A 26882-nucleotide genomic window follows, 5' to 3' on the forward strand; every position below is an offset into this window, starting at 1 on the left:
GAAATTAGCCAGGCAAGTTTTGAAGAAAGCCAGGCCCTATCTCTAAAAAAATTGCTTTAAATTAGCCAAGTATGGTGGCAGGTGCCTATAGTTCCAGCTACTTGGGTGGCTGAGGTGGGACGATTACTTGAAACCAGAAGTTTGAGGCTGCGGTGAGCTATCATTACACCACTAGACTCCAACCTAAGCAACAGAGCAAGATTCTGTCTCTAAATAATAAAAATAAAATGAAGTGTTTTTTATAGATAGCATATAGTTGGATCATGATTTTTTTAAAAAATCAATTTGCCAGTCTCTACCTTCTGATGGAGTATTTAATTCATTTGCATTTAATGAAATTACTGATAAGGCAGGATTTAGCTATTTTGCTGTTGGTTTCCTATGCCTCTTGCCTTTTTTTCGCCTCTATTTTTCATTACTTCCTTCTCTTTTCTTAAATATATATTTTCTAAATATATATCATATTATATATATATTCTTTTCTTAAATATATATTTTCTTAAATATATATTTCCTTTTCCTTGTCATTTTTTACTATATATTTAAAATTATTTTCTTAGTGGCTGATGTGTCTTGAGGTGGACTCTTTGAGTCTTTCCTACTTAGAATTTGTTGAGCTTCTTGGATTCACTTTAATGTTTTTCCTCAAAGTTGGAAAGGTTTTGGCCACTATTTCTTCCAATATATTTTTTATCCCCTTCCCTCTCTCTCACTTCTCTATTCTAGGACTTCTATTTTGTGTATGTTGCTATGTTTGATGGTATCTGAAAGGTCTCTGAAGCACTAATCATTTTTCTTTGCTGTTTTTTCTTTTCTGTTCCTCAGACTGGATAATCTCAAATGGCTTCTAATTCACTGATTCTTTCTTTTACCAGTTCAAATCTATTTTTAAACTTCTCAAGTAAATTTTTCGTTTGTATTTTTGTACTTTGCAACTCCAAAATTTCTACTTAGTTCTATTTTATAAACTTCCTTCCCTTCCTTCCTTCCTTTCCTTCCTTACTTCTCTTTCTCTTTCTTTTCTTCTTTTCCTTCCTTCCCTCCCTCCCTTCTTTTCTCTCTCTCTCTCTCTCTCTTTCTCTGGGTTGCTGGTAAAAGGATGAGTTAGACTCCCTCTCTTGCCATGTGATGCCTTCTGCCATGCTATGAGGCAGCAAGAAGGCCCTCACCAGATATAGCCCCTTGATACTGGACTTTTCATCCTCCAGAACCATGAGCCGAATACACTTCTCTGTAGCATTCTGTTATGGCAATACAAAATAGACTAAGATATGGAGGGATGCCTTGGGAAAAACACCTTTAAAATATTACTACACCTCTGGGCTATGGGAGAACTTAAGGTTAAGGAGCAGGACAGCAAGTGGAACCAGTCTTTAAGAGAAATTCTCCAAAGGCTTTGGACCTGTCCACTCTCAGGAGCCTAAGTAGCTGCCTGCCTGGGTCCATGTCTGCTTGCCCCCTGCACCGTGCCCATGCAATCTCTGCTGAGTCCACTGGGAATATGTCATGCTGCATGTGAAACCTGTTCGGAGTGGGGTGCCAGGGTTTCTGAGCTTCTGGCATGGAAACCTTTCCTGTGCCAGAGGTGTATTTAGGAAGTGGAAGTGGCTACAGAAGGCAGGCCAGCCATACAAAGTAAAGATGTTCAAAGCATTCAGCCTTATTGCACAAGTTACAAGTTAATAACAATTTGCATTAATGAAACTCTTTCTATCCACAAGACTGAGCACCTGAGGTGTGTGAGGTTTATAAGTATTTAAAAACCTGGCCTTGGTGAAATGCTTTGCAAGAACTCGATACACAAGACATGTAAGAAAAGATGGACTGGGACTTTGGCAGCTGAAATATTCTCAGTGCTTCACTGAGCAGCTCATCCGTTTTGAAGGACAATCTGTTGGCTTATGTATCCGGTAACAACCTGGGGTCAGCAAATTACTGCCACATCTGGCCTGCTTTTATGTGGCCTATGAGCTAAGAACAGTTTTTGTATTTTTTAAGAGATGGAGAGAAAAACAAAAAGTATGAAAAAAAAAAAAAAAAGGCCCTATATGGTTTGCAAAGGCTAGCAGATTTACTATCCAACCTTTTACAGAAAGTCTGTCTACCCCTAAGTAACGGAATCATGGATTTATATTTACTTTATTATTTATTTATTTTTGGGACAGGGTCTCGCTCTTTGCACAGGCTGGAGTACAGTGGTGCGAACATGGTTCACTGCAGCCTCACACCTCAGCCTCAAGCGATCCTCTCACCTCAGCCTCTGCCATGCGCCACCACGCCCAGCTAATTATATGGTGAATTTAAATGACCACTGATATCCTAGGACAGTCAATACCTACAACAAGAACGAAAGGGCACAAAAACACTTGAAATATCATTACTTTACTTTAGTATTCCAGGCATTTTAAATATTCATACAATTGCCTTATTTCCTCTCCAGTACAGATTTTGTGTCCAGGATCAGAGCCATGTATATCACTGAATTTTCTCTATAGCACCCGCATGCTACGTGGGACCCACTCCGGCGCCTGTGTCTTTGCTAGTAGAGCCTCTCACCACACCTGCAAGAGGGCTGGACCTCCCCTTGCTTGATGTAGCCTCTACTGTGAATGAAAACACACTTTGAAGTTTCAATCTCAGTACATTTCCAGCACTCCCAGGTGTTCCATGTATGTGGCAATCATCCCGCAGAGCTAGTGACACATCATCTCAGCTAGTACCTATGCCAGCACCTGCTCCACTACATCACACAGATGCTCAGGCACTTAAATGTTCTTGGTAAAATGGAGTTCATAATTGCCATAGGAGTTGAGTGTGGGGGAAGGGGACTTTCTCTCAATAATTAACACCCTTGGCCGGGCACGGTGGCTCACGCCTGTAATCCCAGCACTCTGGGAGGCCGAGGCGGGTGGATCACGAGGTCAGGAGATCAAGACCATCCTGGCTAACACAGTGAAACCCCGTCTCTACTAAAAAATACAAAAAATTAGCCAGACGTGGTGGCGGGTGCCTGTAGTCCCAGCTACTTGGGAGACTGAGGCAGGAGAATGGCGTGTACCCGGGAGGTGGAGCTTGCAGTGAGCTGAGATCATGCCACTGCACTCCAGCCTGGGCGACAGAGCGAGACTCCATCTCAAAAAAAAAAAAAAAAAAAAAAAAAATTAACACCCTTAATACATATTTAGCAGATCTATAATTTCATGTCTGTTTACATTCGTTGTCAAAGCTTCATAAACTACTTACATAAATGAAAGCATGTTCGAGTTTCCAAATGCCGCTATGACAAGCAAACAGAGAAACTGCTTAGATAACACCTGCTTGGGTCATAAATACATGTGGCAACATCTGGTCATTCTTAAAGAAATGCTTGTGTTTCCAAAAAGAATTTTTTCTTTTAAGTCATAAGCCTTATGCAATTCTTCCAAGGTAATAATGTGTTTGTCCTTCCTTCTCAAGTGTGGTTCAAGGCATCTCAAGGCATATTGCTGTCTGAGGTTCTGATTTAACTGGCTGGGCAGAGAGGGGAAGAGTGGGCACTAACATTTTTTAAAAGTTTCACACGTCATTCGAGCATGTAGTCAGTGTTGAGAACCTTGGTACTAAAGGCTCTTGCATCTTCCTACTGTCACTTGTCCTCACCAAAAGCCCTTGAGGTAGTCCCTGGGTCAGGCAATGATCTCTTTCATGGGCTAAGAAACTAAGGCACAGAGAGGTTAACAGGCTCCTCTGATACTGTGCAGTCAAATGACAGAACCATGATTGCAACTGACATTTCCAAATAAACAATGACTCCTCCCCCAGCAACGGGCAGCACTTACATGGACCAAAAGTATGAAGCCTGACTGCGAGCCAGGCATGACCTTCTGTGTCAAGGACATCATGGAAGGGAAAGGAACAGTTCTGAACCAATCATTCCACATGAACAGAAATAAATACATAAAGCCAGGCTTGGGGTTGTGCACCTGTAGTCCCAGCTACCCAGGAGGCTGAGACAGGAGGATCACTCAAGCCCAGAAATTCGAGGCTGCAGTGTGCTGACTGCAACTGTGAATAGCCACTGCGATCCAGCCTGGACAACATAGTGAGACCACGTCCTTGTAAAAAATAATAAAATTTTAAAAATTTAAAAAATATTTATAAACAAAATAAGTGCCTAAGATACTTATTGGAAGCCACATGAGGAATGAGGCATAACTTTTTCTTTTCTTAAAAGTCTTACTTCCCTCATATATATGCCATTGAATCAGGTTTCTCAGAAAATCCATCAAGATTCACAGACTTCCTGACATCTGAATTCTTAGCTCTGTTACTGTGAGGACTAGAAAACTCGTGAATGTCTCTATAATTTGGGTCCAAAAGATAATTACAAACCTGTGTTAGCATGTGACACCATTACAAAAACGCCCATGCTTTTCCTGTCACCCGCCCACCTAGACTTGCCAGGGACCCAGAACCCTACATGTTCTAACTGGATATACAACTTCCCAGGATCCGATCAGATCTCATTCCCTTCTCTGAATTTCCCAAATACCAACCCGTCGGCTGTGTTGGGCCTCAAAGATTAACAATTACAACTGACTGTTTTATTTTGCTCTACAGGCAAACTTTTTAAAATCTGTATTCTGGATAACCTCCAGGACATTTATTTTGTAATTTCAAATTTCCATGAGAGCCAATTCACCTGGGACCTTCTCCACTTCACCCCACGGTAACACCCTCAGATCCTATCAACTATTGCTGCACCTAAGAAATAATTTCTATCATTATTGCCTTTTTCATTGTAAGTTCCCACATCTCATCATGTTCAAGGAGGCACTGATTTTCTCCTCTTTTGTAAAAGTCTCACCCGACTGCAGAAATGTTTTCTTGAGCCATGCAGAAATGAGGAATGGAGCACACATAGCCATGAAGAAAGAACATAGCACGTTCTGGTGGGGACAGCAGTTTTCAATGGGTTGCTGTGATTTCCAGGACACTCTAGGAAGGGCCTGTTTACTCAGCTTACGCTGAACACAAATGACATCTTGTTCTCCCTACTGCTAGTGATGTGGCCTCCTGAAAAGCCTATAAAGTATTAGTTAATCCAGTAAGTGGAAGCCACTTCTAACAGTACACATTTGTTGAGACTTACAAGACACTGTGTGGAGCTGAAACCACTTCTCTCCCATTTTAGAAGACTTTCCCATTCAGGCAGGACATATACTCTCACATATACTCTCCTGATGCCTACAGGCACAGGAACTCAAATCCTTCCTGGAAGGAAACCTGTCCTTCTAGCTACTGCAGAAAGTGCTTGGGGCATAAAAAGAACAAAAAGGGGGAAAGCAACCTTTGTCTGGGACAGGGCCACTGGGGAGTGGAATTTTACTGATTCCTGATCCTCAGAGAGGTTTTTATAAAGGTTTTTAAAAAAAAAAAAGGGGGGGGGGGGGACTAGGCAAAACTGCATTTAGAATTTTGGTTAAAGTAACGAAAATTGAATCATCATATTTTCAAAGACCTACCATATTCAACCTATTAAGTAAAGCAATATATCATGTTTTTTTTCTCTCTCATGCTTATTTGATGCTTACAGGTTCAGGGCAGACTTGCCACTTTGTTTCTAAAACATGCAGAGAGCAGACTTAGGGCAGCATATGCTGTTCTGGGGCCCAACCCACACAAACCCTGACAGGTGACTGACCAAACGCCATCAGGAAGGTGATGAGGGAAACCACCTTCACAGAGAGGCCAGTGCACAAAACAAAACTAAGGACTGTTGGTGCATGCTTGCCCAGAGCTTAGTGGCAGAGTGTTACGGAAGGGATGGGTGGGGAACACACAGGCAACCTCCAATATGCTCTGACATCCAATCCACAGTCCAGAGCAGTGGGGCTGCAGCCAGGCATGGAGCTAAGGCACTAGGGCTGCAGTGGGTGGGAGGCACCGACCAGAGGTCCCAGTGCCCTGCCATTCCTGGGGAGAGGGGAAGGAGCTCTGCTCACAAGGCTGCCTTTGTGTACCAAAGTTGTTTTCAAAAGTCTCAACAGCATTGCTGAATGCTCCACCTGGGAAGCCCCCTGAGCAACCCTCTCTTCGGGAGCTGCATCCTCTGCTCACGTGCCTTCTTCCATCTCATCTTTGCGAGTTGCCTTTCTTTCCCCTGCTGTGGGCTGGATAAAGAGCAATCCAGTCATTTCACCGTTTGCTGGAGCAGGACCCCGTGCTTTTTCCAAGGCAGCAGGGAGTGTCCCTCCATCACAGTTTGGTGAAGGCAGCTGGCTGGGTCTGAGGTTGCTCCACATCTGGGGGTGGGAAGACACTGGAAATGGCTATGTCCACGATGCCCTGGCACAGTTCTGCATAGAGCTTCCTGAAATGTGTTTTAAAAAATATCACTGAGGATGTTCATCAAAGTGCAAGCAAAAAAAATAAATGTTTTTTGTTTTTGAGACAGGGTTTTACTCTGTCTCCCAAGTTGGCATGTAGTGGCGCAATCATGGTACATACACTGCAGCCTCAAATTCCCAGGCTCAAGGGATCCTCCCACCTTAGCCTCACAAGTAGCTGGCACTATAGGTGTGCACCACTGAGCCCAGCTAATTTTAAAATTTTTTGTAGAGACAGGGTCTTGCTATGTTGCCCAGGCTGCTCTTGAACTCCTGAGCTCAAGCAACCCTCTCACCTCGGCCTCCCAAAGTGCTGGGATTACAGGTGTGAGCCACTGTGCCTGGCAGTTTTTCTTGTTTTTGTGTTTTACCAAAATCTGCCCTAGAAATTCTATTTTGTGACCACATTTCTTAAACTGGTTGCCACTCAGCCAGAGAGAAAGGTCGGGTTACCCACAAAGGGAAGCCCATCAGACTAACAGCAGATCTCTCAGCAGAAACTCTATAAGCCAGAAGAGAGCAGGGGCCAATATTCCACTTTCTTAAAGAAAAGAATTTTCAGCCCAGAATTTCATATTCAGCCAAACTAAGCTTCATAAGTGAAGGAGAAATAAAATCCTTTACAGACAAGCAAATGCTGAGATTTTGTTACCACCAGGCCTGCCTTACAAGAGACCCTGAAGGAAGCACTAAACATGGAAAGGAACAACCAGTACCAGCCATTGCAAAAACATGCCAAAATGTAAAGACCATCGATGCTAGGAAGAAACTGCATCACCTAATGAGCAAAATAACCAGCTAACATCATAATGATAGGATCAAATTCACACATAACAATATTAACCTTAAATGTAAATGGGCTAAATGCTCCAATTAAAAGACACAGACTGGCAAATTGGATAAAGAGTCAAGACCCATCAGTTTGCTGTATTCAGGAGACCCATCTCACATGCAGAGACACACATAAGCTCAAAATAAAGGGATGGAGGAAGATCTACCAAGCAAATGGAAAACAAAAAAAAAAGCAGGGGTTGCAATCCTAGTCTCTGATAAAACAGACTTTAAACCATCAAAGATCAAAAGAGACAAACCCATTACATAACGGTAAAGTGATCAATTCAACAAGAAGAGCTAACTATCCTAAATATATATGCACCCAATACAGGAGCACCCAGATTAAAGTAAGTCCTTACAGACCCACAAAGAGACTTAGACTCCCACACAATAATAATAGGAGATTTTGACACCCCACTGTCAACATTAGACAGATCAACGAGACAGAAGGTTAACAAGGATATCCAGGAATTGAACTCAGCTCTGCACCAAGTGGACCTAATAGACATCTACAGAACTCTCCACCCCAAATTAACAGAATATACATTCTTCTCAGCACCACATTGCACTTATTCTAAAACTGACCACATAATTGGAAGTAAATTGACCACATAATTGGAAGTAAAGCGTAAAGCACTCCTCAGCAAATGTAAAAGAACAGAAATTGCCCGGGCGCAGTGGCTCACGCCTGTAATCCCAGCACTTTGGGAGGCCGAGGCAGGTGGATCACGAGGTCAGGAGATTGAGACCATCCTGGCTAACACGGTGAAACCCTGTCTCTACTAAAAATACAAAAAATTAGCTGGGCGTGATGGCGGGCGCCTGTAGTCCCAGATACTTGGGAGGCTGAGGCAGGAGAATGGCATGAACCCAGGAGGTGGAGCTTGCAGTGAGCCGAGATTGCGCCACTGCACTCCAGCCTGGGTGACAGAGTGAGACTCCATCTCAAAACAAAATAAAAAATAAAAAAATAACAGAAACTGTAACAAACTGTCTCTCAGACCACAGTGCAATCAAACTAGAACTCAGGATGAAGAAACTCACCCAAAACCACTCAACTACATGTAAACTGAAAAACCTGCTCCTGAAGTGACTATTGGGTACATAACGAAATGAAGGCAGAATAAAGATGTTCTTTGAAACCAATGAGAACAAAGACACAATATACCAGAATCTCTGGAACACATTTAAAGCAGTGTGTAGAGGGAAATTTATAGTACTAAATGCCCACAAGAGAAAGCAGGATAGATCTAAAATTGACACCCTAATACCACAATTAAAAGAACTAGAGAAGCAAGAGCAAACACATTCGAAAGCTAGTAGAAGGCAAGAAATAACTAAGATCAGAGCAGAACTGAAGGAGATAGAGACACAAAAAACCCTTCAAAAAATCAATGAATCCAGGAGCTAGTTTTTTGAAAAGATCAACAAAATTGATAGACCGCTAGCAAGACTAATAAGCAAGAAAAGAGAGAAGAATCGAATAGACGCAATAAAGGGGATATCACCACCGATTCCACAGAAATACAAACTACCATCACAGAATACTATAAACATCTTTATGCAAATAAACTAGAAAACTTAGAAGAAATGGATAAATTCCTGGACACATACACCCTCCCAAGACTAAACCAGGAAGAAGTTGAATCCCTGAATAGACCAATAACAGGCTCTGAAATTGAGGCAATAGTGAATAGCCTGCCAACCAAAAAAAGTCCAGGACCAGACAGATTCACAGTCGAATTCTCCCGGAGGTACAAAGAGGAGCTGGTACCATTCCTTCTGAAACTATTCCAATCAATAGAAAAAGAGGGAATCCTCCCTAACTCATTTTATGAGGCCAGCATCATCCTGATACCAAAGCCTGGCAGAGACACAACAAAAAAAGAGAATTTTAGACCAATATCCCTGATGAACACTGATGCAAAAATCCTCAATAAAATACTGGCAAACCTGAATCTCGCAGCACATCAAAAAGCTTATCCACCATGACTAAGTTGGCTTCATTCCTGGGATGCAAGGCTGGTTCAACATATGCAAATCAATAAACGTAATCCAGCATATAAACAGAACCAAAGACAAAAACCACATGATTATCTCAAAAGATGCAGAAAAGGCCTTTGACAAAATTCAACAGCCCTTCATGCTAAAGACTCTCAATAAACTAGGTATTGATGGGACGTATCTCAAAATAGTAAGAGCTATTTATGACAAACCCACAGCCAATATCATACTGAATGGGCAAAAACTGGAAGCATTCCCTTTGAAAACTGGCACAAGACAGGGATGCCCTCTCTCACCACTCCTATTCAACATAGTGTTGGAAGTTCTGGCTAGGGCAATCAGGCAAGAGAAAGAAATAAAGGGTATTCAATTAGGAAAAGAGGAAGTCAAATTGTTCCTGTTTGCCAATGACATGATTGTATATTTAGAAAACCTCATCATCTCAGCCCAAAATCTCCTAAGCTGATAAGCAACTTCAGCAAAGTCTCAGGATACAAAATCAAATGTGCAAAAATCACAAGCATTCCTATATACCAATAACAGACAAACACAGAGTCAAATCATGAGTGAACTCCCATTCACAACTGCTTCAAAGAGAATAAAACACCTAGGAATCCAACTTACAAGGGATGTAAAGGACCTCTTTAAGGAGAAATACAAACCACTGCTCAAAATAAAAGAGGACACAAACAAATGGAAGAACATTTCATGCTCACGGATAGGAAGAATCAATATCGTGAAAATGGCCATACTGCCCAAGGTAATTTATAGATTCAATGCCATCCCCATCAAGCTACCAATGACTTTCTTCACAGAATTGGAAAAAACTACTTTAAAGTTCATAGGGAACCAAAAAAGAGCCCGCATTGCCAAGACAATCCTAAGCCAAAAGAACAAAGCTGGAGACATCACGCTACCTGACTTCAAACTGTACTACAAGGCTACAGTAACCAAAACAGCATAGTACTGGTACCAAAACAGAGTTACAGACCAATGGAACAGAACAAAGCCCTCAGAAATAATACCACACATCTACAGCCATCTGATCTTTGACAAATCTGACAAAAACAAGAGATGGGGAAAGGATTCCCTATTTAATAAACGGTGCTGGGAAAACTGGCTAGCCATATGTAGAAAGCTGAAACTGGATCCCTTCCTTACAGGTTATACAAAAATTAATTCAAGATGGATTAAAGACTTAAATGTCAGACCTAAAACCATAAAAACCCTAGAAGAAAACTGAGGCAATACCATTCATGACACAGGCATGAGCAAGGACTTCATGACTAAAACACCAAAAGCAATGGCAACAAAAGCCAAAATTGACAAATGGGATCTAATTGAACTAAAAAGCTTCTGCACAGCAAAAGAAACTACCATTGGAGCGAACAGGCAACCTACAGAATGGGAGAAAAATTTTACAATCTACCCATCTGACAAAGGGCTAATATCCAGAATCTACAAAGAACTTAAACAAATTTACAAGAAAAAAATCAAACAACCCCATTGAAAAGTGGGCAAAGGATAGGAACAGACAATTCTCAAAAGAAGACATTTATGCAGCCAACAGACACATGAAAAAAATGTTCGTCATCACTGGCCATCAGCGAAATGCAAACCAAAACCATAATGAGATACCATCTCACACCAGTTAGAACGGCAATCATTAAAAAGTCAGGAAACAACAGGTGCTGCAGAGGATGTGGAGAAATAGGAACACTTTTACACTGCTGGTGGGACTATAAACTAGTTCAACAATTGTGGAAGACAGTGTGGCGATTCCTCAAGGATCTACAACTAGAAATACCGTTTGACCCAGCCATCCTATTACTGGATATATACCCAAAGGATTATAAATCATGCTGCTATGAAGACACATGCACACGTATGTTTATTGGGGCTCTATTCACAATAGCAAAGACTTGGAACCAACCCAAATGTCCATCAGTGACAGACTAGATTAAGAAAATGTGGCACATACACACCATGGAATACTATGCAGCCATAAAAAAGGATGAGTTCATGGATGAAGCTGTAAACCATCATTCTGAGCAATCTATCACAAGGATGGAAAACCAAACACCGCATGTTCTCACTCATAGGTGGGAACTGAATAATGAGATCACTTGGACACAGGATGGGGAACATCACATAATGGGGCCCATTGTGGGGTGGGGGGAGGGGGGAGGGATAGCATTAACAGATATGCCTAATGTAAATGATGAGTTAATGGATGCAGCACACCAACATGGCACATGTATACATATGTAACAAACCTGCACATTGTGTACATGTACCCTAGAACTTAAAGTATAATAATAATAATAATAATCAAAAGTCAAAAATAAAATAAAATAAAACTGGTTACCACTCTATATACAAATGCTTCAGAAGGTTTTGCATGAAGATAAAGCATTCCCTTGGCAAATATTTATGGAAGGCCTTGCAGGTGAACAAGACAGACAACTGGTGGGGAAGGCAGGCGCTTTCAAGAGTGTGTAAGAGTCATCTTGCATTACAGGGAGGGGCACCCAGGAAAAGGACCAACTCAGCATAATTGAAGGGACACTGGAAAAGACTCTCCAGTGACAGGGGAAGACTCCCCGGTGGCAGGGGAAGACTCCCCGGTGGCAGCTAAACGAAGACCCAGGGATGAATAGAAGGAGGACAGAAGTGGATGACAGGGTAGAATAAAGAAGAAGGGGTTGATACACACACACACACACACACACACACACACACACACACACACACACACAGTTTCTTCTGATGAGTTAGTCTGATGACAGAATAATAAGGGAAACTGCAAAGGCTCTGACTAGAGAAAATCAGAGCTAGGACTGTTCAGGGAAAGCTTCCTCAAGATGTTGTTTTGGTAAAGAAGCAGCCAGCCATGGTAAGGCTGGTGGTGGTGGTAATGGTGATGGGGATTCCATACACAGGTAACAGAAAGCACCAAGGCCCACTGCAGATAAGAGCAATCAAGGGAAATGTGACTTGGGATGAAGCTGGAGAGGTGGGTAAGGCAGTGGCCTTGCAGATGGAGGGAGGAATCTGGTTTGTGTCCCAGGTACAATGGGAAGTCTGGAGAATGGCATGGTCTGGTGTCCGCTTTACACACTGGCTGCTCTGGGAGGATGAATTTCACTGGGGCAAGAGCAGAAATGCACCCCAGTTAGAAGGCTCTATGCCAAAGCCTTCACTATGGTGGAAGATGACCTATGCAGGAGTGACAGTGCAAATGGAGGGCAAAGGACTCCGGAGGCTAGAGGCAGAACTCACAGGGCCCTGATGGGCAGGACTGGAGGGGAAGGGAAGGCAGAGGCAGAGGCAGGATCATTGTCAGGTTCGAGCTTAGTCTCTGTGGGGAGTGGGGGGTGGCGACCGACTGAGATGGGCAAGTCTGGGAGGTAGACAGGGGGACATTCTGGCAGGAAAGGCAGGTGCAGATACTACTCTGTATCTCTGGGCTGTGATGTAATTTGGTAATTTCAAAATCATGAAGTTGGCTGAGATCACATACAGAGAGAGGAGACAAACACCCAGGCCTAAGATCAGAGGCACTGGATGAGGAAGATGGAGCTCAGCTTGCCCACACCTCCCCAGGCAAGCCTGCCTAGTACCACGTGCCCAGCCACGACAGGAAAGCAGCTCAGCGAGTGCTGTCAGCGGCCTCGAATGCTGCTGACAGGTCCAGGGGGTGGGAACAGAAAGAGGCTGCTGGAGGTGGCAATAAGGACTTGGCTGGGGACTTGCAAAGAACAGCTTCTATGGGGCAATCAGAATGGGAGCCAGCCTGGAATGGACTGCAGCATGGATGGGAACAGAGGAAGAGAAGACAGCTTGTGCAGAGGCTGCTCTCCAGAAGCTTGGCTGTGAAGGGAACCGGAGGTGTGATTGCTGGAACAGGATGTGGCATCGGGGAGGACATCTTTTTGAATAGTTGGGAAAATCTGCTGGGACTGTGCATGCTGATGAGAACTACGCATCAGAGAGGGAAAAAAGTGACAATGTAAATGAGCCAGATGAGAGGACAGGATCAGGAGGAGGGTAAGGTCTAGAGCACCACGGAGGGACAAAGCCCTGATAGAAAGGACAGTGGGTAAGACTGGGGACACTACTGTCGATGTGGTGAGGGAAGGTGCGGAGCCCTGCCTTCTTCCGCCCTTAGCCCATCTAATTCGCATTTCGCCTTCAGATCTCAGTTCCAACATTACTTCCCATCGTGGGCCCTTGGCTCAGTTACGTTACCTTTCAGCATCCTTTGTTCTCCATTAAAGCCCTTGTCCTCGTTTGTAATTGACATCTGCCTGGTCTCTGTCTGCCCACAGTCTCTTCCCAAGAAGGGTACAGCCTGTGTCTCTCTTTGCCCCCACTGTGAACCCATGCCTCATACAGAGCCTGGCCAGGTAGGCAGCACCTAATAAGCACTTATCAGCTGCAGAGACTGATGAACAAGATGGAATCATGCCTGTCGCAACCATCAGGCAATGGTAAAGGCCTAGCTTCTATGTAAAGAACAACTTGTGTGTTGATGCTGTCCCTTGCAAGTACAGGACTTTCTCTTAGACATTTTGAAAAATCACTCAATTTCTTCAAGATGTAGATGGGAACCATGAAAGGGTCTTGACATGATGAAAGTGGATCATGAAAGAAGAACTCTCAGCACAAGAGAATTGAGTCCAAGTGACTTTCCCTGAAACATAAGGCCCTCCACAGAAGGTCCTCTCTTACCTTCCTTCCTCCTTAATGACTCCATGGCAGTCATACTATAGCCAGGCTTCTCCCGAGAGGAGCAGAAGTTCCAGAGGGCAGGTTCTCGGGAGCTTCTGTTCCTCTGGGCATCTCCCAGGCCTGCAGAGCCCGAGACAGGGCGAGACCCGCAGGATGCAGCACCTCTTTCGGAAGACTCTCCCCAGCACCCTTTGGTGCAGCTGAATCCTCTTTTCTTCTACCCCAGCTCCAGACCCACCATGTCTAAGATACCTTCTCAGACTCCTTCCTGTCTCAGGAGCCCCTGAACTTCTGGGTTGCCACATCACAGGATCCTGTTCACTCAGCTTGTCACACGGGTCTCTCTGGTGGTAATGAGCTTTAACACTCCCATGGCATCTACCACCCACCTGAGCACAGGCTATCTGCTTATATTTTTTTCTTTTGAGACAGTGTGTTTCTCTCTGTCACCCAGTTTGCAATGCAGTGGCACAATCATGGCTCATTGCAGCCTCAAACTGCCAGGCTCAAGTGATCCTCCCACCTCAGCCTCCCGAGCAGCTGGGACTATAGGCACAGAGCACTATGCCTGACTAATGTATGTATTTTTTGTAGAGATGGAGTTTTGCCATGTTGCCCAGGCTGGTCTTGAACTCCTGGGCTCAGACAATCTACCTGGCTTGGCCTCCCAAAGTGCTGGGATTACAGGCATGGGACACCGCACTGGGCCTATCTGCTTACAATACATGGGGAAATGGGAAAAGAAATGACACAGCAAAGCCCCTGCCAGAAAGAGTCCTCCCAAGGGTCTCCTATCAATGTGGCATCCTCCCTCACAGCAGTCAAAGTGTCTACACTTGTACCCAGACTATTCCAACTGCAGAACCAACTTCCCACCGTGAAAACACAATGACGTGCAGGCTTACTGAGCACACGCAGGGGCACCATTGACCTCAATGAGCCACACCTTCAGCTCCTCATCCACCATGAAGTCAAAGCCGAAGAGCTGGAAGCTCTGGTAAGGGAGGTGCTTGGTGCTAATGGCAGGCTCCACGCTCAGGAGGCAGTTCCTATGAGGCAGGAGGGGAAATGCTCATTAGAACAGGGTGGTCAAAGGAGAAGGAAGACATGAGGTATGCTTAAAAGATTTTATATGAGATGAATACAAATATCAGTTTTGACTTAATTCTCTCTTTCCTTTTTTTTTTTTTTTGAGATGGCGTTTTGCTCTTCTTGCCCAGGCTGGAGTGCAGTGGCGTGATCTTGGCTCACTGCAACCTCCGCCTCCCGGGTTCAAGCGATTCTCCTGCCTCAGCCTCCCAAGCAGCTGGGATTACAGGCATGCGCCACCACACCCAGCTAATTTTGTATTTTTAGTAGAAACGGGGTTTCTCCATGTTGGTCAGGCTGGTCTCCAACTCCCAACCTCAGGTGATCCACCCGCCTCGGCCTCCCAAAGTGCTGGGATTACAGGCACAAGCCACCATGCTTGGCCTAATTTCTCTCTTTTCAACTTATTACCATTAGGTTATACAAGAGAATGTTACTTATCAAGCATTTGTTAGAAAACTCTGCAACCACTCATGTTCTTCCAGGCAAGAGCCATTTTCCCATGTCTCAAGAAGCAGTAGAGTGCGGAGTCGCTGTGGCCTCTATAAATGAAGATTCCTCCAACAGCTGGGCTACTGCCATGTTTGTTTACAACACATAAAACATTTGGCCGGGCGCGGTGGCTCAAGCCTGTAATCCCAGCACTTTGGGAGGCCGAGGCGGGTGGATCACGAGGTCAGGAGATCGAGACCCTCCTGGCTAACACGGTGAAACCCCGTCTCTACTAAAAATACAAAAAACTAGCCGGGCGAGGTGGTGGGCACCTGTAGTCCCAGCTACTCGGAGGCTGAGGCGGGAGAATGGCGGGAACCCGGGAGGCGGAGCTTGCAGTGAGCCGAGATCACGCCACTGCACTCCAGCCTGGGCGACACAGCGAGACTCCGTCTCAAAAAAAAAAAAAAAAAACATTTCCATGTATCTTTGCCATGTAAAGAATGGACTTCCCTTTGGTGAAGGGCAGGATTTGCAAAAAAAACATGTTGACCTCTTGATTTCGCTAGTTCTAGTTCTAATGGCAAATTATTGCTAATTAAAAGATTTAAGAGCTATGCAAGTTGAAACAAAATGTTGAAAAAAGTATTATTAGCAACAATGAATGGAAAAATGGCGCGATTTTAGTGACACAGAAAAAAGTTGAAAGTGAATCTCAGAAATATAATGAATGAACAAGTACATGAAGTCTCAGGTCAGGCCAAAATCTTGGACGAGTGATTGTTCAATGAGATAATTACATAAGGAAGTTGTCATAACTCCTGGCACCTAGGAAGCATTTAATAAATGTTACTGCTATGAACAATTTTTCATCATATTTCATTATGATAACCATATATCTATTATTTAGGAAAAATAAATACCTCTTACCTACAACTATCCCAGAAAACCTATGCCATTTCTGTTTTATAAAGATCTTTCCTGATTTTTCACCCAACTAAATGCTGGGGCAAAATATTTCTCTCAGTAAATTAAATGTACTACAATGACTCTAGGGGTACCAAAGATAACTGTCCTTCTAGTGTACCTGGAAGGAAAAAGATACAGGGGTCGGCTGGGCGCGGTGGCTCACGCCTGTAATCCTACCATTTTGGGAGGCCGAGGGGGGTGGATCGCCTGAGGTCAGGAGTTCGAGAGTAGCCTGACAACATGGCGAAGTCCCGTCTCTACTAAAATTACAAAAATTAGCCAGGCATGGTGGTGGGTGCCTATAATCTCAGCTACTCGGGATGCTGAGGCAGGAGAATCACTTGAACATAGGGGGCAGAGGTTGCAGTGAGCCAAGACAGCGCCACTTCACTCCAGCCTGGGCGAAAGAGCAAAACTCTGTCTCCAAAAAAAACAAAACAAAACAAAACAAAACAAAACAAGATACAGGGAACTGTTGTCCACATGACTAAGACGTAGCTCTAGATGCAGGTTTTGACTCACGACTTTAATAAAGAACTGAGGCCTTTGTGAACTTGAAGCCAGGGTCAATCCTCCTCCCTCGGCCCCCCACAAACTTCAATCTCCTTTTCTTTTTTCCTAAAAAGAAAAGTATTTCAATAGATACATTTAAACCTTTAAAAACTATTTTGGTTTAAATGGTTCTTTTAAGATGACTCATTTAAAAACCAATTATAATAAAAATTTCTTCTCCCATTCATATTCAACCTGCATTGACAAGCACATACCACATTAAAAAAAAAAAAATACCTGTTCTACACAAGAATATCCTTAACTTTTGCTTTAATTAAAATATTCTTGGCCGGGCGACGTGGCTCACACCTGTAATCCTAGCGTATTGGGAGGCCGAGGCAGGTGGATCACTCTAGGTCAGGAGTTTGAGACCAGCCTGGCCAACATGGTGAAACCCTGGCTCTCCGCTTTAAAAAAAAAAGAAATTAGTTGGCTGTGTTGGTGCATGCCTACAATCCCAGCAACCCAGCAACTCGGGAGGCTGAGGCAGGAGAATCGCTTGAACATGGAAGATGGAGGTTGCAGTGAGCCGAGATCACACCATTACACTCCAGCCCGGGAAACAGAGCGAAACCCTATCTCCAAAAAAAAAGCAGGAGACAGGGTCTCACTCTGTCGTCCAGGCTGCAGTGCAGTGGCCCAATCAAGGCTCACTGCAGTCAGCCCTGACCTCCCCGAGCTCAAGTGATCGATCCTCTCAATTCAGCCTTCCAAGTAGCTGGGACTACAGGCACACCCCCCTACACCCTACTACTCTTTTTGTATCTTGTAGAGATAGAGTTTTGCCGTGTTGCTCAGGCTGGTCTTGAACTCCTGGGCTCAAGTGATCTGCCTGCCTCAGCCTCCCAAAGTGCTGGGATTACAGGCATGAGCCACCGTACTTAGCCTGTTTTAATTAGAATATTCTTTAAAATATTATAATTAAGGAAGATTTCAAAGTTGAATAGATGCTCATGGTAAACAAAGAGAGAGAAAATACTGAAATATAAAATGGAGGCCGGGCGTAGTGGCTCATGCCTGTAATCCCAGCACTTTGGGAGGCTGAGGCAGGCAGATTACTTGAGGTCAGGAGTTCAAAACCAGCCTGGCCAACATGGTGAAACAACGTCTCTACTAAAAATACAAAAAATTAGCATTGAGTGGTGGCACATGCCTGTAATCCCAGCTAGTCGGGAGGCTGAGGCAGGAGAATGGCTCAAACACAGGAGGCGGAGGTTGCAGTAAGATGAGATCATGCCATTGCACCTCAGCCTGGGTGACAGACCAAGACTCTGTCTCAAAAAAATAAGACAAAATAAAATAAAATAAAATTGAAAGAAGTATTACATTCCAACATAAAGGAAAAACTGAGAATCAGAAGCCAAACTAATTTTGTCTGTCTTTTTTTGGCTGAAAGCTCAAGATTAATAATTTACTTTAAAGGATTTTTATCCATCATCAGAGACTTATACAGTGCATCTTTTTTTGGCTGGAGTGGGAAGTTAGGGGGAGGCTAGATGGAAAGAAAGCAAACCTGAGAGCTGCTGGGAGCATTTATAGCACCACAGCAGCCACACTCTCAGCACTGAACAATGCGGAGAGGGGACCGCAAACTTCCAATGAAGCTTTTGCCTAAAATAGGAATTCTTCTCCCAGCATACTTGATTTATCTGGTGTCAGAATTCCAACCACCTATACTCCCTGAAGAAATGGGACTCCAAGCCCTGTAATTATTCTACTGGGCTCTATGTGAGAATATGGTAAGGAAAAAAGTCTCAGTCATTATGACAGGGTAGCACTGATGTGGTGGATGGTAGAACAATGGGACAGAACGGAAATCCTAGGAACAGACCCTCACATAAATGGCCACCTGATTGACTGACTGATTGATTGATTGATTTCTGAGATGGAATCTTGCTCTGTTGCCCAGGCTGGATTGCAGTGATATGATCTTGGCTCCCTGCAACCTCCACCTCCCAGGTTCAAGCAATTCTCCTACCTCAGCCTCCCAAATAGCTGGGATTACAGGCGCACGCCACCATGCCTGGCTAATTTTTGTATTTTTAGTAGACACAGGGTTTCACCATGTTGGCCAGGCTGGTCTTAAACTCCTGACCTTGTGATCCACCCGCCTTGGTCTCCCAAAGTGCTGGGATTACAGGTGTGAGCCACTGTGCCCAGCCAGCCACCTGATTTGTAACAAAGACACACCACAATGCATTGGGGAAAGGATAATCTTATGCACAAATGGCCCTGGGTCAATGGGATATCCTTGTGGAAAGACATGAAATTTGATATACAACAACTTCAGATAGATTATAAGTCTAAAATATATGAGATAAAACCCAGATGTCTACCAACTACAGAAGGATTAAACTGAAATATTTACACAATGGAATATTACACAGTAATAAAAAGGATAAACTACTGTTATGTGCAATAATATGGATGAATGCCACAGATATAACACTGGAAAAAGCTGAACATAAAACAATAAATATGGTATTCCATTTACATAAAGTTTAAGAACAAGCAAAATGAATCTAAGGTGATAAAAGTCAGAAAAGTGGCTGTCTTTGGCAGGGAATATATGTATTTTATTATTCATTATTATTATTATTTTTTTGAGAGGTAGTCTCGCTCTGTCACCCAGGCTGGAGTGCAGTGGCTCAATCTTGGCTCACTGCAAGCTCTGCCTCCCGGGTTCAAGCCATTCTCCTGCCTCAGCCTCCCAAGTAGCTGGGACTATAGGCGCCCGCCACCACACCTGGCTAATTTTTGTATTTCTTAGTAGAGACGGGCTTTCACTGTGTTAGCAAGGATGGTCTCAATCTCCTGATCTCGTGATCCGCCAGCCTCGGCCTCCCAAAGTGCTGGGATTACAGGCATGAGACCCCGGGGCTGGCTTGGCAGGGAATATATATTTTGAGGGAGTTCAAAGGAGTGTTCTGGGATGCTGTAAATGTTTTATATTTTTATTTACATCACAGTTAGGTCGAGTATATGCATAACTGAAAACTCAGGAAACTGTACACTTTGTGCATGTTACACCTCATTTAAAAAATCTTTACTAGATTTAGTAAACTGTAGTAAATGAACACTAACACTAAAAAACTACTTCTGGGCATATTTAGAAATAAAACCAAGAGAGAAAAGAGACAATAGAAACAGATCTAAAATTCAGGAGTTGGCAAACTTTTTCTATAAAGGGCCAGACAGTAAATATTTTAGGTTTTACAGGATATGTACCGCCTCTGTTGCATATTCTTATTTTTACAATCTTTAATATATAAAAAACATTCTTTGCCCACAGACCTTACAAAAACAAGCTGTAGGCCAAATGCAGCCCATACACAGGGCATACTCTGGATTACTCTGCCATGGGTAATCTGGATTTTGGAGTTATCAGATAAGGATGTTAAAGAATTGCCATTATCTTCAAGAAAATACAAGGCAAGTGGGAGAATTTCATAAGACAATTATCATATGAAAAAAAGAAACAAATGGAAATTTCAGAACTAAAAAGCACACTAAAATCAAGAACTCAATAGGCAAGTTTAACAGCAGCTTTTAAAAGCTTTTACCTTTTAAAAACTGTTAATAAGTTTTAATAGATAAAGAAAGGATTAGAGGCCGGGCGCGGTGGCTCAAGCCTGTAATCCCAGCACTTTGGGAGGCCGAGACGGGCGGATCATGAGGTCAGGAGATCGAGACCATCCTGGCTAATACGGTGAAACCCCGTCTCTACTAAAAAATACAAAAAACTAGCCGGGCGATGAGGCGGGCGCCTGTAGTCCCAGCTACTCGGGAGGCTGAGACAGGAGAATGGCGTGAACCCGGGAGGCGGAGCTTGCAGTGAGCTGAGATCCGGCCACTGCACTCCAGCCTGGGTGGCAGAGCAAGACTCCGTCTCAAAAAAAAAAAAAAAGAAAGGATTAGCAAACAAAGATGTCAGAAGAATGAGTACAACCATGGAGAGATAAAATGATACACAAATGCCGTAAAAGTGTGAGAAATAGTGAAAAGCATTAACAATCATGTAATCAGAGACCCAGAAGAAGAGCAGAATGGAACAAAAGACACAATGGAAAGTATAACATCCATGAATATTCCAAAACTGGTAAAAGATACCAAGCCACAGTGCAAGAAGCACTATGAACCCAAACGCAGGAATATGTACAAAGAAAACTACACACATCTCATAGTAAAATTTATAAAAACCAATGTAAAGGAATCTCAAAAATAGAGAAAAGATACATTAACAGCAATACTAAGATTTCACCTGACTTCTCAGCAGAAAAGATGGAAGCCAGAATACAACAGTATGCACCCTTCAGAGTGGGAAAAGAAATTAACTGCTTATCTAGAAATCTATTTCCAGAGCAAATGTCCTTAACAAAATAAAGACAAAATATATTTTTAGACAAATAATAACTAATTTATCACAGCAGACTTTACTTAAAAACTACTAAAAATTAGTTTGTTCTTTTTGAGACAGAATCTCGCTCTGTAACCCAGGCTGGAGGGCAGCGGCACAATCTCAGCTCACTGCAACCTCTGCACCCCCAGGTTCAAGTGATTCTCCCACCTAGCCTCCCGAGTAGCTGGGACCACAGGCGTGCACCACCATGCCCAGCTAATTTTGCCTTTTTTGGTAGAGACAGGGTTTCAGCATGTTGACCAGGCTGGTGTCGAACTCCTGCCTTCAAGTGATCCGTCCACCTCGGCCTCCCAAAGTTCTGGGATTACAGGCGTGAGGTACTGCGCCTGGCCTAAAAATGAGTTTCTTAACAATAAGGAAAATGATCCTAGATAAAAGCAAGGGAATGTAGGAAAGGAAGAGAAACAACATAAAAGGCGAAAATGTGTGTGAAACTCTAAATGAATATTAACTATAATCATAGGAATGCTGTCTTGTGAGTTTTAAATATACATAATATCAATTACATATATGTACCTACCATCTACTATCTTTTTTTTTTTTTTTTTTTTGAGTCAAAGAGTCTTGCCCTGTCACCCAGGCTGGAGTGCAGTGGTGCAATCTCGGCTCACTGCAAGCTCCGCCTCCCGGTTCACGCCATTCTCCTGCCTCAGCCTCCCGAGTAGCTGGAACCACAGGCACCCACCACCACACCCAGCTAATTTTTTGCATTTTTAGTAGACACGGGGTTTCACCGTGTTAGCCACGATGGTCTCGATCTGACTTCGTGATCCACCCGCCTCGGCCTCCCAAAGTGCTGGGATTATAGGCGTGAGCCACTGCGCCCAGCCTACCATCCACTATCTTTAAGCCTCTTCCCTGTGTCCCTTTTGCCTTCCTTCTGGGATAGAAATAACCACTGTTTTGAATTTTATGTTTATCACTTCTTTGTTTTGCTTTACATGTTTACCATACATGGGTTTTCAGCTAAATAAAACATTATTTAATTCTACTTGTTTTTTAAATTTATGTAAGTGAAATAAATTTGTATGCATCTTCTATATAGCTCGTATTTATTGCATTTTTTTTTTTTTTTTTTTTTTTTTTTGCTTAATATTGTATTTGTATAAATCCAGTGAAAATACCCTTCAGGAAGACGGTGAAATAAACACATTCTCAGGTGACAGAAAACTAAAAGGATTTACCAGCAGCAAAACTGTTCTAAAAGAAATGCTTAAGAGAGAAACTCAGAACTTTAAAACTTAAGGAAGTACATGGGTAAATATAAAAACTCTAAAAGAAATGCTTAAGTCTGAAGGGAAATGATACCAGAGAGAATCTCAGAACTTCGCAACTGAATGAAATACAAAAGTAGTATCTGGGTAAATATAAAAGAATATTTTTCTCCTTTTATAAAGTGGGTTTCTTATAGACAGTATAGAGTTTGGTTTTATAGTTTAAAAATAATCCAACCTGATAATCTATCATACCTGTACAAATACATATATATATATAACTGTTGATAGCAAAAATAATAACATTATGTGGTAGAGATTTCAATGTGTAGATATATACATATGATAACTATAACACAGAGGGCAAGAGTTAGTGAACTATGTTATAAGGTTTTTGCATTTTATTTGAAGTGGTAAATTATTAACTCTAAGAAGGCTGTGAAACAATTGATAGCTATATTGTAATTTCTAGAGCAAGCACACACAAAAAAAGACAGCCAAATGCTCAACAGAAAAATTAAAATAAAACTCTAAAAATATTTCACATAATTAAAAAGAAGATGGGAAAAGGAGACACAAAAAACAAAAACTACAATAAAGGAGGGGACAGACAACAAATAATAAGATGGCAGATGTGAGTCCAATACAATAATTACATTACATTTAAGTAGTATAAACACACCAATTAAATGACAGTGATTATCATATTGGATTAAAATTAAAATACAGGGCCGGGTGCGATAGCTCACACCTGTAATCCCAGAACTTTGGAAGGCTGAGGTGGGTGGATCACCTGAGGTCAGGAGTTCCAAGACCAGCCTGACCAACAGGGAGAAACTTCATCTCTACTAAAAATACAAAATTAGCCTGTGCGCAGTGGTTCATGCCTGTAATCCCAGCACTTTGGGAGGCCAAGGTGGGAGGATCACAAGGTCAGGAAATAGAGACCATCCTGGCTAACACAGTGAAACGCTGTCTCTACTAAAAATGCAAAAAATTAGCTGGGTGTGGTGGCGGGCGCCTGTAGTCCCAGCTATTCAGAAGGCTGAGGCAGGAAAATAGTGAGAACCTGGGAGGCGGAGCTTGCAGTGAGCTGAGATCGCGCCACTGCACTCCAGCCTGGGCGACAAAGCAAGGCGACAAAGCAAGACTCCGTCTCAAAAAAAAACACAACACAAAACAAAATTAGCCGGGAATGGTGGCACATGCCCATAATCCCAGCTACTGAAGAGGCTAAGGCAGGAGAATAGCTTGAACCTAGGAGGTAGAGGTTGCAGTGAGCCGTGACCGCGCCACTGCACTCTAGTCTGGGCAACAAGAGTGAAACTCCGTCTCAAATAATTAAAATAAAATAAAATAAAAACACAAAACCCAACTATACGCTGTCTACCAGAAAACTACTTTAAATATAGAATATAACACCTAGGGACAGTACAGAATAGAATATAATGAAAATAAAAGGATGGAAACATACTCAAAACATGGAGATATACCATGGAAACATTAATCAAAAGAAAGCTAGATTGGTTATATAAAAATTAGATAAATAAATAAGAAATACTGGCTGGGCATGTTGGCTCACGTCTGTAATCCTAGCACTTTGAGAGGCTGAGGTGTGTAGACTGCTTGAGCCCAGGAGTTCGAGACCAGTCTGGGCAACATAGTGAAACCCTGTCTGTACAAAAAAAATACAAAAATTAGCCAGGTATGATAGCATGTGCCTGTAGTCCCAGCTGCTCAGGAGGCTGAGGTGGGAGGATGGCTTGAACCTGGGAGGTGGAGGTTGCAATTTTCTGAGATCATGCCACTGAACTCCAGCCTGGGCAACAGAGTCAGACCACCTCAAAAAAAAAAAAAAAAAAAAGAAAGAAAAGAAAAAAGAAAAAAAGAAAGAAAGGAAAGAAAATCACATAATGATAAATAAAAGAGTCAATTCCCAAAGAAGATATAATAATCCTAAATATATGTGCATCTAATAACAGATCATCAAAAGACATGAAGCAAAAACAGACAAAACTGAAAGGCATATACAAATCCATAATTATATGTGGAGACTTCAGTGCCTCTCTTTTCAATAATAAATAGAACAAGCATCGCTTCTCAGCCTTTTGGCTAAGATCAAGAGTAATAAACAGAACAAGCAGAATAAGGCCAGGTGCAGTGGCTCATGTCTGTAATCCCAGCAGTTTGAGAGGCCAAGATGGGAGAATTGCTTGAGCCCAGGAGTTCGAGACCAGCTTGGGCAATAGGGCAAAACCCTGTCTCTACAAAAAAATATACAGAAATTAGGTGGGTATGGCGGAATGCACCTGTAGTCCCAGCTGCTTAGGCTACTTAGGCTTAATGCCAGGAGGTTAAGGCTGCAGCGAACCATGTTTGTGCCCCTGCATTCCAGCCTGGGAAGCAAAGTAAGACTTTGTCTCAAAAAATATAAAAATAAAAAAGAACCCTCTGCCCAACTACAGCCAAGTACACATTCTTTTAGTGCACATGGAACATTACTAAAAGACCTTCTGGGCCGGGCGCGGTGGCTCAAGCCTGTAATCCCAGCACTTGGGGAGGCCGAGACGGGCGGATCACGAGGTCAGGAGATCCAGACCATCCTGGCTAACACGGTGAAACCCCGCCTCTACTAAAAAATACAAAAAACTAGCCAGGCGCGGTGGCGGGCGCCTGTAGTCCCAGCTACTCGGGAGGCTGAGGCAGGAGAATAGCGTGAACTCGGGAGGCGGAGCTTGCAGTGAGCCAAGATCGCACCACCACACTCCAGCCTGGGCTACTGAGCAAGACTCCGTCTCAAAAAAAAAAAAATTGGAATAGGCTGGGCATGGTGGCTCACATCTATAATCCCAGCACTCTGGGAGACCAAGATGGGAGGGCTGCTTAAGCCCAGGAGCTTGAAACCAGCCCGGGCAAGACAGTGAGACCAAGTTCTACAAAAAATAAAAAAATTAGCCAGACACGGTGGTGTACACCTGTAGTCCCAGCTACTTGGGAGGCTGAGACAGGAAGATCCCTTGAGCCAAAAAATTTGAGGCAGCAGAGAGCTATGATCACACCACTGTACTCCAGCCTGGGCAATAAAATGAGACACCATCTCTTAAAAAACAAACAAACAAAAAGCACAACTAGAAAAAGAGTAAATTACATCCTCCAAAAAGCAAAAGGAAGAGAATAATAAAGTGCATAAATAAAATAAGCTGAAAAGAAAAGTAGAGAAAACCAACAAAACCAAAAGCTAATTTTTTGAAAAGACTGATAAAACTGATAAATGTGTAGTCAATCTGTCCAAGCAAAATAGAGAGAAAATATAAATTAGCCGGGCATGGTGGCTCATGCCTGTAATCCCAGCACTTTGGGAGGCCAAGCGGGGGGCTGGATCACCTGAGGTCAAGAGTTCGAGACCAGCCTGACCAATGTGGAGAAACCCCGTTTCTACTAAAAATACAAAATTAGCCCAGCACGGTCGCACATGCCTGTAATTCCAGCTACTTGGGAGGCTGAGGCAAGAGAATTGCTTGAACCCAGGAGGCGGAGGTTGCGGTGAGCCGAGATCGCACCATTGCACTCCAGCCTGGGCAACAAGAGCAAAACTCTGTCTACCAAAAAATAAATAAATAAATATATATATATATATATATATATATAAATTCATGATCAGAAATGAAAGAGGAGACATCATTACAGAACCTACAGACATTAAAAGGAAAATAAAGGAACATTACAAAAAATTTTTTGCCCATAAATTAGACAACTTATATGAAACAATTCGTTGAAAGGCATAGACACCTAAAGCTCCTTCAAGAAGAAACACGTAATCAAAAAAGATACAATTAAGTTACCTTATTATATGTTTGATTTGTAGTAAGATACTACTTTCTAGGGTAATGTTCAAAGCACTTGTTAGGTACTGATTGAACTCCTTGAAGAACATTTCATTTCCTTCTTCATACTTCCCGTAGTTCTTTGAGTACTCTTTTTGAATGCAGTGATTGGTCAAATGGCATGTTTTGTCTTGGAAATTATCAACATGATATGGTTCTGAAGCAGTCCGAAGCACACCCTCTCTATAGAGGTAGATATTATACTGATGATCCACCAAGACCCAGCTTCTGCAATTCAACAAAAACATGGCTTTACTCAAGTCATCCAAAGTTTCTGCATATTAGATACATCAGTCCCCACATCTTGACTTCTTTTAGGGGGTAGGTGAGGAGTGGGAGGCAACTAGGGAAGGAGGACGTTTCTAAAACTATAAGAGGCATA

At 42.9% G+C, this 26882-nt stretch overlaps 1 protein-coding gene across 2 annotated transcripts in view; it reads right to left on the bottom strand.

Moving 5' to 3' along the window:
- Positions 1–26882, bottom strand: part of TTL (tubulin tyrosine ligase) — a 54697-nt gene that overhangs the window by 5978 nt on the left and 21837 nt on the right. The window contains exons 5-7 of one of the 2 annotated variants that reach the window (XM_010386340.2): positions 26459–26728; positions 14846–14989; positions 3175–6352 (exon numbers count right to left, since the gene is read on the bottom strand). In XM_010386340.2, the coding sequence (XP_010384642.1) occupies positions 6238–6352; positions 14846–14989; positions 26459–26728 (529 nt within the window). In that variant the 3' untranslated portion in view covers positions 3175–6237. Of the gene's footprint in view, positions 1–3174; positions 6353–14845; positions 14990–26458; positions 26729–26882 lie in introns of those variants that run through there. The other variant, XM_030921085.1, reaches the window with a different exon arrangement.

The sequence above is a fragment of the Rhinopithecus roxellana genome, chromosome 17 (assembly GCF_007565055.1).
Source record: "Rhinopithecus roxellana isolate Shanxi Qingling chromosome 17, ASM756505v1, whole genome shotgun sequence".
NCBI classification, from domain to species: Eukaryota; Metazoa; Chordata; class Mammalia; order Primates; family Cercopithecidae; genus Rhinopithecus; species Rhinopithecus roxellana.